At 36.5% G+C, this 15,371-nt stretch overlaps 1 protein-coding gene and 1 long non-coding RNA gene across 2 annotated transcripts; both read left to right on the plus strand.

Annotated features, from left to right (window-relative positions):
• The first annotated feature begins 7,425 nt into the window (after positions 1-7,425).
• Positions 7,426-8,084, plus strand: LOC131322833 (uncharacterized). Its single transcript, XR_009198972.1, has 2 exons — positions 7,426-7,566; positions 7,861-8,084. It is a non-coding gene; the product is annotated as an uncharacterized LOC131322833 (long non-coding RNA).
• Positions 8,085-9,722: 1,638 nt separating this feature from the next.
• On the plus strand, positions 9,723-13,193 carry LOC131323257 (uncharacterized). The gene is made up of 2 exons (XM_058354957.1): positions 9,723-9,911; positions 11,194-13,193. The coding sequence occupies exon 2, from the start codon at positions 11,300-11,302 to the stop codon at positions 13,064-13,066; it is 1,767 nt and encodes a 588-aa protein (XP_058210940.1). The 5' UTR covers positions 9,723-9,911; positions 11,194-11,299; the 3' UTR covers positions 13,067-13,193.
• The last annotated feature ends 2,178 nt before the right edge of the window (positions 13,194-15,371 follow it).

Genomic DNA, 15,371 nt, shown 5'->3' on the forward strand with positions numbered 1-15,371 from the left:
ATAGCACGATATTTAGCTTCAATAGTAGAGCGAGCAATAACCGATTGTTTCTTGCTTTTCCTGGAGATGAGGGAATCACCGAGAAAAACACACAAACCTGATGCAGACTTTCGATCAGAAACATAACCGGCCCAATCAGCATTAGCATAAGCCCAAAGAGTCAAATTGGAAGCTGAAGAGATCAACCCAATGGGTAGAACGAGGAGTAGAAACAAATTGGCTAACGATATGAACTGCATAAGCGATGTCCGGACGAGTCACTGTAAGATAAACTAAACAACCAACCAATTCGCGATACTATGTAGGATCATTCTGAGGAACACCATTAGAAGGATGGAACTTGGCATGCAATTCAAGAGGAGTATCCATAACCTTGTCATCAGTGAGATTAGCACGATGAAGAATATCAGTGATATATTTTGTTTGAGATAAAAAGTAACCTTTGGGGGAGGAAGCTACCTCAATACCGAGAAAATATCGAAGCGGACCCAAGTCTTTCATTTCAAACTCGCGAAACAGATGGGACTTAACCTCAATAATAGCTGCAGAATCAGAGCTTGAAATAATCATGTCATCCACATACAATAAAAGAAGAACTATTCCTGTAGAAGTTCGACGAATAAGAAGAGCTGTGTCATGCTGACTAGGTTGAAACCCAATCTGCAGTGCAACAGAATGATGAATTGTTCCATGAGTTGCTAAAAAATGTGTAAATTTTGTAAGAGAGTATTCCCCACCCAAGTCAGAACGAAGAATTTTAATTGTAGCAGAAAACTGAGTTTGAATCATCGTATGAAATGTGCTTTGTCATTAAAATAAGGGTAGTTTAGTCCTTTTGTAATATTAGGTTTGTTTAAGGTTATTAGGGTTAACCTATATAACCACTTTGTTATAATGACAAATAACAAGAGACTAAAAACCCTTGACTAACAGCTGAATGGTAACTCCTATAATTTAGGTTCAATCAATTGCTAAAATCCCCTTTTTTGGTTGTTGGATGGATTCCTTTAATTGTTTGCGATTTAGTCCGTATGTTTCGTGTTGTTGATGGACAATTTAAGGTTGTGAGCTGGCGTGATCCCCTTACTGATATCATGCTTAAATTTAAACCAGATGAAATTGTAGGGGTTGGTAGAAAGCTGTTTGATGAAAAAATACATGGAAGCACTAGGAGCTTTGAAGTAGCATCATCAAAAGAAACAAAAAAAAGGTTCCAAGATTGAATTCTATTATGTTTTAATTATATCATTGTTTTTTACGTTTTCCTTTTTGTTAGATTTCAATTTCATTCAATTCGTTTTCTCCTTCTTGTGTTAACTACTATGGGTGGTAACTTCTCCTCTCTTTTTTTTTTTTTTTATCTATTCTTAGCTTCATATCTGGTTTTTTTATTCGTCTATTTACAGTTGGTAATCGCCGATTGTTGTGGTCAGTGAATGGCTTCACTTGTGGGGCAATTGAATATGCATGCCTAAGATAGGTATGGTTTTAGTTTGGTCCTTTTTTAAAACCAACTTCAGAAAATTTTACATGATGTAGTTTGGTGCATTGTGGTAACTTTGAATTTTTTTCCTAGGTGTGACTTGATTATGTGATCTTGAGCTACTGTTTTTTTAAGTAGTTTGAATGTGTTCAGTTTATATACCAAAGTAGTGGTGTCAATCTTAAGCAAGAATAGAAAACGAACCTAAGACTAGAAGTGTGGTATTACATTTCACAGCTTTGATTTGATCTCATCTTTCGTGGTTTGTTGGGACTCTTAAGACTAGAAGTGTGCCGTTAGAAACAACAGGGTTGGATCTACCAAAACAAATGGATTTTTACTGGTTTCAAAGTTTTTGAGATGTTTTGTATCTAATAGTGGCTTAAGTGATTTAGATGTGCAAGATTTTTTTGGTTTTGCATTACTTATATACATTTATGGCTCATTATTTTGCAGGGGTTTTCAGGGAGGATCCCTGGAACTATCCCCATGTCAAAGGATTTACAAAATGCAATTGGTAACCGGTAAGGACACATTTGGAAAAAAATTGCTACTCATAAACATATTTGCTCCCCTCCCATATCACCATGAGCATTTGATAGTCTAATATAGCGAAACAGAGATAGACGAGTCTTTTTTTTTTCCAACTATGATTGGTTATTATATAAGTTAGGGGTTGGACTATAGTCGGCCTCTAATGTTGTGATTGTTTGACAAACAAAATTATGCCTGTTGATGGTAGGAATGCATTCTCTCTTTTTTTCATTTGTAGAGTTAAGACTTATGAGTAATGAATTGCTATAGTGATACTGATTAGTTTTCCTCTTTTGCTTATCCTTGTTGCTATGACAGGAAGAGAGTTTAGTTGGTGGTGATTCTCTCTCCCTTTCTTAGGTAACTCTCTACCTTCCCTTAGTCCAATTCCAATATGTATAGTACTGATTATTTTTCTCTTTTTCTTATGGGTAAAAGAACTATTGGTATGTTTATTGATCTTAGTCTGAACTAGGGCTTTACATTTGATTTTTCAAGATTCTTTTGATATAGTTATATGTATTTATATACTCAAACAAAAAACAATAGACACGAAAATACTATTCTTGAAGACTTGATGATGGGGAGATTTATTTTCTAAGTGTGCCTTAAATGGATTTGTTTGGTTTAATTGTTGCAGGTTAATTTTTTTTTGGTGCAAGTGTATCACATTGCTATCTTTATTTCCACCTTTAGCCACTTTGCTATGGCATATGCTATTTCTTCCAAGTATTGATTTCAAATCCTTTATGTGGTATGGTTCTATCTTTACCTTTTTTTATAAGTTATGTTTTACGTAGTTTTATAAGTTTCTTCGTTTCAGCGAATTCTGTTGGCGGGTCACGAAAAAATGGCTAAAGATGTGAAGTAGAGTTCTGGTTCTGCCTTAACTAGTTCTAATCCACGTATTTATTTCATGGTGCTCACTGATATCATCTAGTAGATGATTTTGGCATGTGATGAAAAATAAGTCCGAGTGTATCAAGTGTAACAAAGTATGGAAAAGTATTCCCTCCTTTAGATCAAAATGTTATCAAGTTATCAAGGAGTTGATTTTGAGTTGCCTTAACCTTTCCAAGCTTTTATGATGCCTTTTGTATTAGTACTATTAGAATAAATGAAGCATAGAGGGATTAGTCACACTCAAATCCTATTAATTAATGTGCTTAGGCTACTCCTTTAGTTCTAACTTTCATTTGTTGGTGATACCCTAAAAAGGGTGTGCATATGGCTGCAACTGTTATTTTACCTAGCTCAACTCAAAACTATTGGGTCAATGAAAGGGTGAGAATAGAATTGTGCATTTTGACTCTCCATTGTTGTCATCCATTTTGAAACTTCATTTCTTTTTAGGATCCAGCTCAGCTGATTGTCAAAGTAGGTCGGCTTTCATTGTATCCCCTATGTTGAAAGTAAAAGATAAGGGTTATTTTTTGAACGGCAAAAGAGAAGGTTATTATGGTTACCAATTTTGTCCAACCCTTCATTTCATTATACCAATGGCGCATGGTTGCTTCTGGAGCAAATGACATGGGCATTCGAACATGTAATTATTTGAACTTGAAATAATTTAGTTGAAGAGCAAACAAAAAGAATGAACCTCACTTATGAATTTTTGCATTTAAATTCACATTCTTGATTAGACAATTGGAACTTTGATTCTTAAGTGAATAATTGAGATCAATCGTTAGTTACTTTCTTAGAATTACTTTCTTTATGCTAACTACCAACCGATTATAGTGGTTAGATTTGTCATCAAAAAATCAATTGGACCTGAATTCACTTTGAATTGTTCATTGATGATTTTCAAGTTTTGGTTTAAGTTCTGTTCTGATTTGGGATGTTTTTCCTTTTTACAGATATGATCCTATGACTGAGTGGCCGACTGTTGATTATGAATCTCTTCAACTTAGTCTTCATCTGCTAAACTTTTATTTGGTTTAGTTTCTTGGTTAAATTGTTCGGTAACCACAAATTTATTCGATAGTCAGTTTCTTTGCTTGCTATTTGACAACTGCAAATATTGTTCAAATTCCTAATGCCCTCCTTTTTATGGGATTGGAATGTCCTTTTGTTTCTCTTATTTGTAGAAGTAAATTTTGGTAGTAATCGAGTTGGACTATGGAGATCAATAGCGTGGGAGAATGGTTGGTATAGTGCGTAAATATTAATCAATCACATTTTTATTCATAGTCATGGAATGTAAGGAATCCATTAGCCTTTGTGAATGGTTTATTTGACTATATCGGCAGTGATATTGAATGCTACTCCCTCCGTCCCTTTTTAAGTGTCATGCTTCGTAACTCCAACTTATTAAAAAGACATCATCATTACACCTTTCACTTCAACTTTTTCCTTCACTTTCCCTATTTACCCATCATCATTACACTTTTACCCACTAACTTTTCAAAATAAAATCTACTTTTAGGGACAAAATAGACAATACACCAACTTTTACCCCCCTAACTTTACAAAATGGACACTTATTAAGGGACAACCCAAAATGGAATACTGGACACAAAAAAAGGGACGGAGGGAGTATGTTGTTTTTAATAGCAGTTTCAAAATATTTTATCAAGTTTTATGCATTTGAATTTGTGTATGCAAAAGTTAGAAATTTAAAAATTATTTCTTCTTTATTTGCTGATTCAGATTAATCATGACAATGGATGTAGAGACCCGTATTTTCAGAAAAATATTTAAAGGTTATATAAATGCCGAAATTGGGGATAATGTGAAAAGTGTGAGGAATTATTTAATTTCGGGTTTAAAGTGATGGAGTTGTTGGTGGAGGGAGTGTTTGTATGATTTGCGATGGGTGTGGTGTGTAGGAGATTAAAATATCCTCCCATATCTCTCTCTCATCTTAAGCCTCTCCTTCTCCCTCTCTATCGTCTCTCTCTCTCTCTTGAAACTCCACCTAATCTCCCAAAAACCCACAAGATCCACCTCCATTCCACCTTGCTTGCTTGTTCTTGAGCTTGGTTTTCATTGGGTGAAGTTCGGAATGAAGCTTTCGGTTGATCTTGGAGTTCGTGGAGCTAAGGCTTGTTCGTATTGTGTGGATCTTGGCTTTTGTTGCAAGGTAGGGACTTCTTCTCCTTCTCTATATGTTAATATGTTGATTTGAGTGTAGAAATTGAGTTTGGATCGTCTTCCTTCGTGTCTTTGAAGTCTGTCAAAAATCTGCAGAAATCGCCCAAAATTGCCTGGGGATCAATCCTCATGCAAGGGGGATTGATCCCTCGAAAATATGGAATTTGCCCTTTGGGGATCAATCCCCATGTGAGGAGGGATCTATCCCTCCCCTCTCTGGACAATTTTGATGTTGTTTATGTGTATCCTCGACAGTATTGAGCCCCGATCACTCATAATCACTTTTGGACACCTCCTAACCTATTTTAAGCGTGCTTAATTGAATTCTTTTGGATAATCTAAGTTATCCTCGTTCCGTTGGTTGTCCGTTCTTAAAGAAAGATTAATAGGATCCTTGATTAAAACTATGTCGGAATGCGCCTTATGTGATTGATTGTATGTGGGAATGATTGTGGCATGTTTATAATGTATTTGGCATATCGTTTGACGACACGTACATGAACGTTCTACAAGAAAAAACACCATTCCCGACTAACTATTTAGTCAGCAAATGTGGCCTATTTAGTCGGCAAATGGTTTTCCCGACTAAAATTTTTAGTCGGCAACTTAGTCGGGGAATGAGAGTCGGGAAAGGTTTTTGCCGACTAAATAAGGTTTAGTCGGCTAATGTATGGTTTTAATGACTAAATGGGCGACTAAAAAACTTAGTCGTGGTTTCTATTTTAGTCGGTAAAGTTAACTTTTGCCGACTAAATATTTAGTCGGCAATAGTAATTGCATTGTGGTGTCAAATATAATTACGAAAAAATCAGGGGGTGTCACCAAAGTGGAAAACATAATTTCCATTTCTGAAGTGTATTTGCCTTATTCAAGGCTTTTGCTACAACATGGCACCTCCGAGTCTCGAACCGGAGACCTCCGGCCTTTAATTCATTCACAACCATCCACTCCACCACAGCTGTACTTCTGCTTAATTTTGGTAATAAAAATACTTATAGTATTCGGTTTCGTCTATTTTACCTTTAATTTTTAAATTTACTTTCTTTTTTTCTTTGATAAGCTTTTAAATTTACTTTTTTTTATCTTTCTTTAAATTTACTTTCTTAAAAAAAAACTCCTTACAGCAGTTCTTAATATTTTTTTAGGACTTACACACATTAAAAGAGAAATATTTCAATCACACGTTCACAGACAGAACCTATTTCTCCAATGCGCAAATTAGAACATTATTTGATCGAGTTGCAAATTTTTTAGGTCTTTTTTTCCCGGTTAGAACCATCTTATCTTTGTTTTTATTAATATGATTTAAAAGATCATTCTTACCAAGATTATAGTTGATTGTTTTTTATTAGACAATTGATTGCACAAAAATACTATTTATTCCAATGAGTTCATGTCTCAATAAAGGGTTTTTTTTTTCTACAAAGGGATTTTTCTAAATCTGATCGAGCTGCAAATTTACGAGAACGAATTATTCACCAAGTGTAGCAAAATGAACAGTCTCGATCGTAATAATTTTCTCTTGATCGTGTGGCTTCTGTAACATTATTTGGATAGACACTTGATCAGACAACAAAATTCTTTTAATTTAAGAATTTGCGTGCCGATAAATGGCTTTCCTTAACGCGATCGAGCCAAAAATTTACGAAAATCTTATGATTAAGAAGGAAAAAAAATTGAACTGTTTCGATCGGGAAGGTTTCATCATGTGATCAATGTCGTCGGAACAAATATTTCCTTTTCTGAAATTTTGTTTAAAAGAAAGGAAAAATTGATATTCGCCAACCAAATGTAAATTTAGTCGGCAAATATTTACTATTCCTTACTAAATTATTTTGTCGGGAAATGTTTTCCATTTATTAATTTGTTAAATTTGGAAAAAAATTGATATTTGCCGACTAAATGTAATATTAGTCGGCAAATATTAATATTCCCTACTAAATTATTTTGTCGGAAAATGTTTTTCATTTATTAAATTTTAAATTTGGGAAAAAATTGATATTCGGCGACTAAATACAATTTTAGTCGGCAAATATTAATATTCCCTACTAAATTATTTAGTCGGGAAATGTTTTTCATTTATTAACTTTTTAAATTTGGGAAAAAATTGATATTCGCCGACTAAATATAATTTTAGTCAGCAAAGATTACTATTCCGTACTAAATAATTTAGTCGGGAAATGTTTTTCATTTATTCGTTTTTAAATTAGGTGTAAAATTGATATTCACCGTCCAAATTTATTTATTAGTCGGCAAACATTATTATTTCCCGACCAAATTTTGTTTTAGTCGGCAAACATTATTTAGTAGTCGAGTTGATGCAACATATTGTTAATGCATTTGTCAAGCCTTTCAAGTATTTCTATACTAAAATGTTTGGCTTGTGGATAGGTGACGAGTCGGTGAATCAAGGAGCACCGAAACCATAGTTGTACTTTCTTTTGGAGTACGAGGTGAGTGTTTGATTTATAGATGTTGTTCTATATTGAATTGAACTTGAATGTTGGCTAAGTGCCCGGTGATTGGCTTTATGCCAAAAGGCTTTAATGCCTTAAGTTATTGGTTGTGTGCCCAGTGATTGGCTTATGCCAAAAGGCTTTTATGCCTTAAGTTATTGGCTATGTGCCCGGTGTTGCTTTTAATTTCTCGATAACTGTTGACAAGTTGAGATTATCTTTAGTTGTACCTTTAATATGGAATTGCATCTATGTCTCATAAACACTCACGGATTCCATTCTGGAATCCAGTTTTGCAGGCGTTATAGATATCCACTGCTGATCGTCGTGTGGTTGTACCCTCGCTTAGGGTAGCATGTCGGGAAGGCTGGACTAGTTTTGGTGAAATATTGTAGATAGGGATGTAGTTGCAGCCTATGTTTATATCTAGTTCATTGTATAGTTTAATGCTTTCTTGAGACTTCCGTTGTATTTGTAAGAACGATATATTTTGCGTTATCAATAAAGTGACTGTTAGTTAACCTAATTGCTAGAACTTGAATGGTAGGATTGGATTGGTGGTTGATGTTGCACCCTCACGTCGGTTTGGGCTCATTTGAGTGTTGGTCGGGGTGGGGTGTGACAGGTTTACTGTAACGTGAGGGGTGGAAATATAGTAACCCCTGAGAGTGGTTATACTATAACGCTAGGGGAGGGAATACAGTTGAAGGAGGCTTGTGATAGAGTGTCGCATTGTGGGTGTTGGAGTTGGTTGTGGCCTCATGATTCATATGATTATTTGAGACTGTGTAATATCATGAAATGAAACGTACTGAATGTTGACATACTTGTTGTGTATCAAACAACTTGTTCACTTGACGTTTTGGGCATTACTTGACTACGTAGAATGTACCATCCGTGCTATCGTTAAAAGAGTCTTGAGTTGATTGTTTCTCTATCAATTGAACTACATTCTCCATACCTTTCATCCCATTGCACTTGTCTTCATGTTTGCATATAGAATTGGTGGAAGATTTTTCTACTGGGCTAGTATAGCTCAATCTATCATTACTTTCAGGTTCGAACATTGGGAAATAGCTTGCATGTGATGTGTGCTGGATTTAAAGGGTCGTATCTTGGAAGCTAACCTGGATAGTAACTTAGCAAACTTGTAATGAATTCTTTTGACAAAGATGTATTTATAACTTAAATTTCTTAATCTCCTGTGATAGAAATGTTTGTAAATTCGATATTTATCGTACTTTGTATTTGTGTAACAGTGGGTCGGAGTGCCATCGTTGTAATTTCTTTAAACTTTAAAGTCGGATTTGTAAATAAGTATTTATTCGAATTTGGGACTCTCTTGTTTTAAGTATTACTTATGTAAAGTGAAAACTTTATTTCTGAAATGATTTATTTATTTAAGTTAAAAATCGAAGGTGTGACAATAGATATGATGGGCTATTGTTTTTCGCATAGTTGAATTTGTTGGACATGGGGTGAATATATTGCACACAAGTTCAGTATTTATTTGAGTGTACTGTTTGTTCGAGTCGTTTATTGCATGCGAGTTCAGTATTTATTTGCATGTGCTGATTCTTCAAGCCATGCCTTCAGGAATGGGCATGCGCTAGTTCTCAAATATCTTTAAACCACAAAAGGGTAAATTCGTTCATTTTCAGTGATAATCTTGTTGCAAAGCTGAGCAATCCTTTGGCCAATTTCAGATTGGGCCATTTATCGATGATTGGAGAAGTAACCCATTTCTTGATGAGGACGAAAAGTTACATTTAGAAAAAAAAAATTAAAAAGTTAAGGAAGGTAAGGCCACGTTCCAGAAAGTAAATTAAGTACTTATTTTTTAAGAATGTAATTTCAAACTCAAAAATTATGTGTTTGCGCAAATAATTTACTTATCAATATGGATCTTGTTTGATAGATCTCATTGAGATCTTTTAATCGGTGCAAAAAAAAAATCAAAAAATCAATTTTCATTTTATTTATATTATTTTTGAGTTTCAAAATGTGAAATAAGCTGTTTATTTTTTAAAAAAGTTTCTGAAATGGAGCCTAACTGCATTTGTTGAAAACCTCAGGGAGGTCACTGAAATTACCCGGAAAACCAGTAAAAAGCAAAGCAAAAGTAGAAAGAAACAAGAGTCTCGAGTGACGCGCCGTTCGGAACTTCGGATAAATAGCAGAAAGTTAAAGTCAAAAAGTAAAAAATCGTTTCTTCCACAAATTCAAAATTCCCTTCTTGTGTTTTGTGCCCGGTAATGAACAGAACAACGGCGATGGATCCAAAACCCTTCTTCAAACCTCGCTAGAAACGCTCTGTTTCTTGCTTCCTGGAAATGCTTGAGGTACTTAAAAGCTTTTACTATGTTTTGGCCTTTTTATTCAGTACTGTGTAAAAAGTGTTGTACTGGTATTTAGTTGCTCCGTGTTTTGTTGTCGAGGATCACGTAAAGAAAACTGGGAACTCACACTATGGAACTTGGATCACCGGCAATTGCCTTCTATGAGTTTTTCATGCCTTCTTTCGTAGTATCTTTCAAAATGCGCCGTTATGACATCACTGTCTAAGATTTGATCTATATTTGGGTATAATCTGGGCGAGAATTTTGGGTTTTGTTTTTCCCCACTTGTCAAGCTCCATTTATTTTTTCCCTGCTTTTATATGCCTTTTTGTTAGCTTGATCTGTTGGAAAGTCAATCCAACTTGCATCTATTGCTTAGGTACATAATTATGTGGCTAATCCAAAGGGGTTGGCCAAGCGGTGTCGGCTTTGGAACTTAGGGTTTCCTCTCTCCTGAGACCCTCATAAGTTCGCACGTTCAATTCTCCTTGCCAACTCCTTTGGGCCATAACATAGAATTTCCTAGTGGAAGGTCTAAGGTTCGAATCTCAAGTGGTGGACCTATGGTCAAATTCCATAACTAGCTCCCCTTAAGGTTACCGGCTTAGGTCCGGTAATTACCCGGTACATGTGGGACAGGGTTGACTTCATGTACCCGAGGGATTAGTCAAGGCAAAATGCTTTGGACACCCTTGATAAGCAAAAGAAAGAAGAAAAAAAAAATGCTTATGCGGCTATGTTGTGGGCTGCGTCGAAAATTGGAAAGTGGCAGACGTTTGTTCATGAATTTGGTATCAGACATAAGAAATATATTTGGACTTTGTTCCCCGTTTGAATTTTATTCTTCTTCTCCGTGAGTGTGTCTCATTTACCGGCCTAAATGACGATCAAACACTCGAACGAAGGATAACCCAGAGGCAACTTGTTACATAGCTAGCTGTCTGTGTTAATAGCTCCCCTTCCATATTTGTAGTAGCAGCATTCCGTGAATCGGTAGCTTAGTTAAGGTTTAGTTTCTTTATTACGAAGTTAGGCATGGTTATCGTCATTTGTCCCAATATTCAGCCAATGGGTACAAACTTGCTTTGTTGGAAATAGTTAATGAGCAACAATAACTAGCAACGCTATCACTGCAAACCTTTCTCCTGCTCCTGTAGCTTGTGAGAAATTTTAGCTCTAAACTTATTATAGGTGGCTCTATTTCTTTGTGAGGTTTGGGTCTTCTGTTATTACTTTCACGTGCGATCAGCTTCTTCTCTCAGTATACTATTTAATGTGTTGACAGGTTTCCAGGGAATGTTGGATGTGCACGGTTTTGTAGGCTTGACTTTTCTGTCGTGGCTGCTGGGGAAATTCTAGGAAATGCACTGAACTATTTGAGGCCATGATTTATGGGTATTAGATTTTTGGATTGCTTGTATCTCGGGATTTTAGGAAATCATACCTTTACTGGTAAGATGGTTTCAACTGGTAAGATGGTTTCAACTGGTAATGTGGAGAGTGGTCCTAAAGCAAATATTCAAATCCCTCTTTCTGCGTCAACATCTAGGAAGGGGCTATTAGGAGACAGTGATCCTCCTATTGGAACTATCAAAAAAAAACTTCCCAGTAGATTTAGCACCCTGAATTTTAGTTCTGGTGGTGGGTTGCTTTCCCCCTTGCGTAAATTTCAGCATAAAGGAGTAGAAAGAGACAAAATCTTCCAATCTGTACCTGATTCTATCGGTAAAGGTCGTCACAAACGTCTCAATGGGGTTTTTTCCCGGAAAATCAATTGGGCTTCTGTATGGAATAGGAGTAAAGAATGGATAAGGAAGCCTTTGAGCATGGCACTTCTTTTATGGATAACTTGTGTTGTTGTCTCAGGGGCAATCCTCTTTCTGGTAATGACAGGAATGTTAAATGGTGTTTTGCCAAACAAAGCACAGAGAAATGAATGGTTTGAGGTCAATAATCAAATCATCAACGCTCTCTTCACTCTTATGTGTTTGTATCAACACCCAAAGCGTTTCCACCACCTTTTCCTCTTGTGCAGATGGAGCCCCAAGGATATCACCCAACTCAGAGCAATATACTGCAAGAATGGCACTTACAAACCCCATGAGTGGACTCACATGATGGTTGTCATTCTTCTTCTCCATGTGAATTGCTTTGCTCAATATGCCTTGTGTGGACTAAATTTGGGTTATAAACGATCAAAACGACCTGCCATTGGAGTTGGTGTATGCCTTTCTGTTGCGATTGCAGCTCCAGCTGTTGCTGGTTTGTACTCCATACTTAGCCCCCTTGGGAGAGAGTATGATTTGGAAGTGGATGAGGAAGCACAGGATCAAATCCTCACAATTGGCAGTACTTGTTCAAGTCAAGTAAAGGTGAAGTCCTTGGAGAGGAGATTTTCATTTGCATCAAGCAAGGACAAAAGAACTATTGAGAACAATCCCGTTTGGAGAGGTGGGGTACTCAAGTTATGGGAAGATATTAAACTAGCATATCTCTCTCTCTTCTGTTGTTTTTGCGTTTTTGGTTGGAATACGGAAAGACTTGGATTTGGGAACACATATGTTCACTTGGCAACTTTCCTCCTCTTTTGCACTGCTCCTTTCTGGATATTTACCTTGGCTGCTGTAAACATTGACAATGAGACTGTCAGAGAAGCTTTGGGAATAACTGGAGTTGTGCTTTGTGTCTTTGGTTTACTTTATGGAGGCTTTTGGAGGATCCAAATGAGGAAAAGATACAATTTGCCTGCATATAACTCGTGTTGCGGAAAACCAGCAATTGCAGATTGTGCACTGTGGCTGTTTTGTTGTTGGTGTTCTCTTGCTCAAGAAGTCAGGACCGCGGATTTCTATGACATTGTGGAAGATAAGTTCTGCAGAAAGCAGATGGATGAGAACAAGCCGTCACTAACCCCTTTGCCTCGTGAAAATGGGTTGTTTGTGTTATCATCTGGCCCTACGTCTCCATCTTGGAACAGTACAGTTCTACTGTCCGAGCATGCAACAGAGGATTCCCTTGGTGGAAGCAGATTTTCCAGAAACGGTAACGAAATGGATGCAGAGGTTCCTGAGGTGGTGGAAGATCTGTTTAGTAAAATGTCTAAATGTTTGAAGCCACCTATTCCTCCATTGATTCAGGGAGAATATCTTACCAATTAGAGCATTTTATTTTGAGGGGAAAAAATCTTTTTTGCAGAACAATATTTTTGCATGTAACCGCTGAAAGCCTGAAACTTTTATATGTAGAGAGAGTGGATGTATCTTGCAGTAATTACTCAGCATTCTTCTTGCTTTGTTTGCTTTTATCTTTCTCCTTTGTTGGTTAGTCTTCTCCATAAGGTGTACTCAAATTTGAGCGTTTTTCCAAAAGGGGGTTTTGAGGACTACTGGGGTGGGGAGGCTCCTTTATTGTGGTGAGGTCTTTTGGGTTACCATTTGTGGAGAGTTCCTTAATTTGTTCTTGCGGGTTCTACTAGGGTTAAGTTCCCTTTGAGTTCGACAAGAGTATTTATGGTTGATATTGGGTATTCTTTACGGGAGTGACTGTCTTGACTGTATGGCTAGCTCTTTGGAAACTTTTCTTGATCAAAGTAAATCATCTCGCCTCGTAAATTGTAACCTCGTAAATTATTGTGTTATTGGTGGTTGCTTGTTAGTTTGTTTTCTCCTCATCGTCATAATATGTCACTTTAATGTTCCCCTCTCTGCTCCCACGTGCACAAGGCTTTTGTAATGCTGTGCATTAATTGGACAAAAAAGTGGGTACAAACACAAAGTAAGTTAGGATCGAGAGAGAGAGTGAGTAAAGGCAAACACAAGACACAAGTAATATTATTAGAACACTGGCTTAAACTGGCTTGATTCTTAAAATGGGGTGAACTCTCCTTTTATAAGCCTAAAGAGAGGTTGGTTACATCATCGCTTACATCACTTACATAATTACATATGACTATTACTAGTCCATAGATTAGACATAAGTCACACCTGACTACATACTATTATTTCAAGTTTTCAACACCTATGTCTACTAGGTACAACTTTCACAACCTACAACGTAATAACAGTACACATCAATAGTAAACATCAATTATACTCCTTATAACATTACACAACAGTAAACACCAATAATTTCACCACCTCTTGAAAATGAAACGAGGAACAGCTGTCATGAGCACATGGTCTTCATTCTGAATCATCTGAATTACTTTTCTTAGAATAGTCTTCAGTTCTGTCGGTCAAGTAATACTGTTCCAAAAGATAGCAGATATTTTGGCGCCATTCTTCCGGATAAGTATCATTGAATTTCCAGTTTATAGATTCATAATGGAGGAGAGATGAGGGAACTTTTGCATGTGTTAATCCATTGAGTGAACACAGTGTTTGAGTCATGACAAGATAATTTCCACTGTCAATTTGGATTCTCTGAGACTCTGGATATGCAGAGAGGAATATAGTGTGATACTCCTTCTGCCAAGTGATAGAACCATCCGGGTTAGAAAGGCATCTGTTGTTGCGACTTGTCCAAAAAGCAAATTGGAGATTCCCGCCTGCACTGTTGGGGATTTATCTGATCTTCTATTGCTAGTAAGATATGCTTCCGAAGAGCAAGAGTAATTTCAAAAAGAAATCTTTTGGAGAATGGACCTGATTGAACGCCGCATGTGCCAGATAAACCAATATTGCTGATTTATCAAAACAGACATTTATGGTATAAACATCTACCAAATACCATAAGAGGATGTAGACTTCTTTTTTGAAATAAAAGACATTGCGGTCATATATTTCAAATTGGGTAAGAAAGGGGTAGACAGGATGAAAAGGTAAACCTCCTATGGGACTTTCATCAAGACCATACTTGAAAATGCAGAAATGTTGAAGGTTTTGACACATTTGAATACATTTGGAAAGAAAGGGTTAACTCTAAAATGTGACACTGAAGGTGGACAGGAAGATTAACTGGGTGGAAACAGGAAATCATTGGGAAACAACTAGGAACAAAGGAATGTGGTTTTGTTTTTGAAAATTGGTTGATTTATTTTTTAAGCCTTGACAGAAAATCAGGGAGGACATTTGTTTTTCTTTTTATGTGAACAACATCAAAACTCCAATTGAAAAGTCAATTTGCCCATCTGAGCAACTGTGCCTTCGGAAGGTGTTTCTGTTTAAACTTGAGCATGCTGGAGAAACTCATCATATCAGTCTCAAATATAAAATGATGACCGATCAGATGAAATTCAAACTTCTCAATGCTATTTTTAATTGCCAGAATTTCTTTGTAAGTGGAGTGGTAATGAAGTTCTGCTCAAGAGAATACACCACTCTTGTATCCACAAATTCTGCGCATTTGTTATGAATTTTCTTCCAAAAGAACTGCTCCCCAATATAGATCAGAGGCATTTGCCTGAAGGACTCTCTTCCTATCTTAAGGTATGGTTAATGGAGGAAGAGTTTTGGCTATGGCTTT

Source organism: Rhododendron vialii, chromosome 4a (assembly GCF_030253575.1).
Source record: "Rhododendron vialii isolate Sample 1 chromosome 4a, ASM3025357v1".
NCBI classification, from domain to species: domain Eukaryota; kingdom Viridiplantae; phylum Streptophyta; class Magnoliopsida; order Ericales; family Ericaceae; genus Rhododendron; species Rhododendron vialii.

Coding starts and splice junctions, on each gene's coding strand:
- LOC131323257 (XM_058354957.1), top strand. CDS start 11,300: ATGGGTATTAGATTTTTGGATTGCTTGTATCTCGGGATTTTAGGAAAT.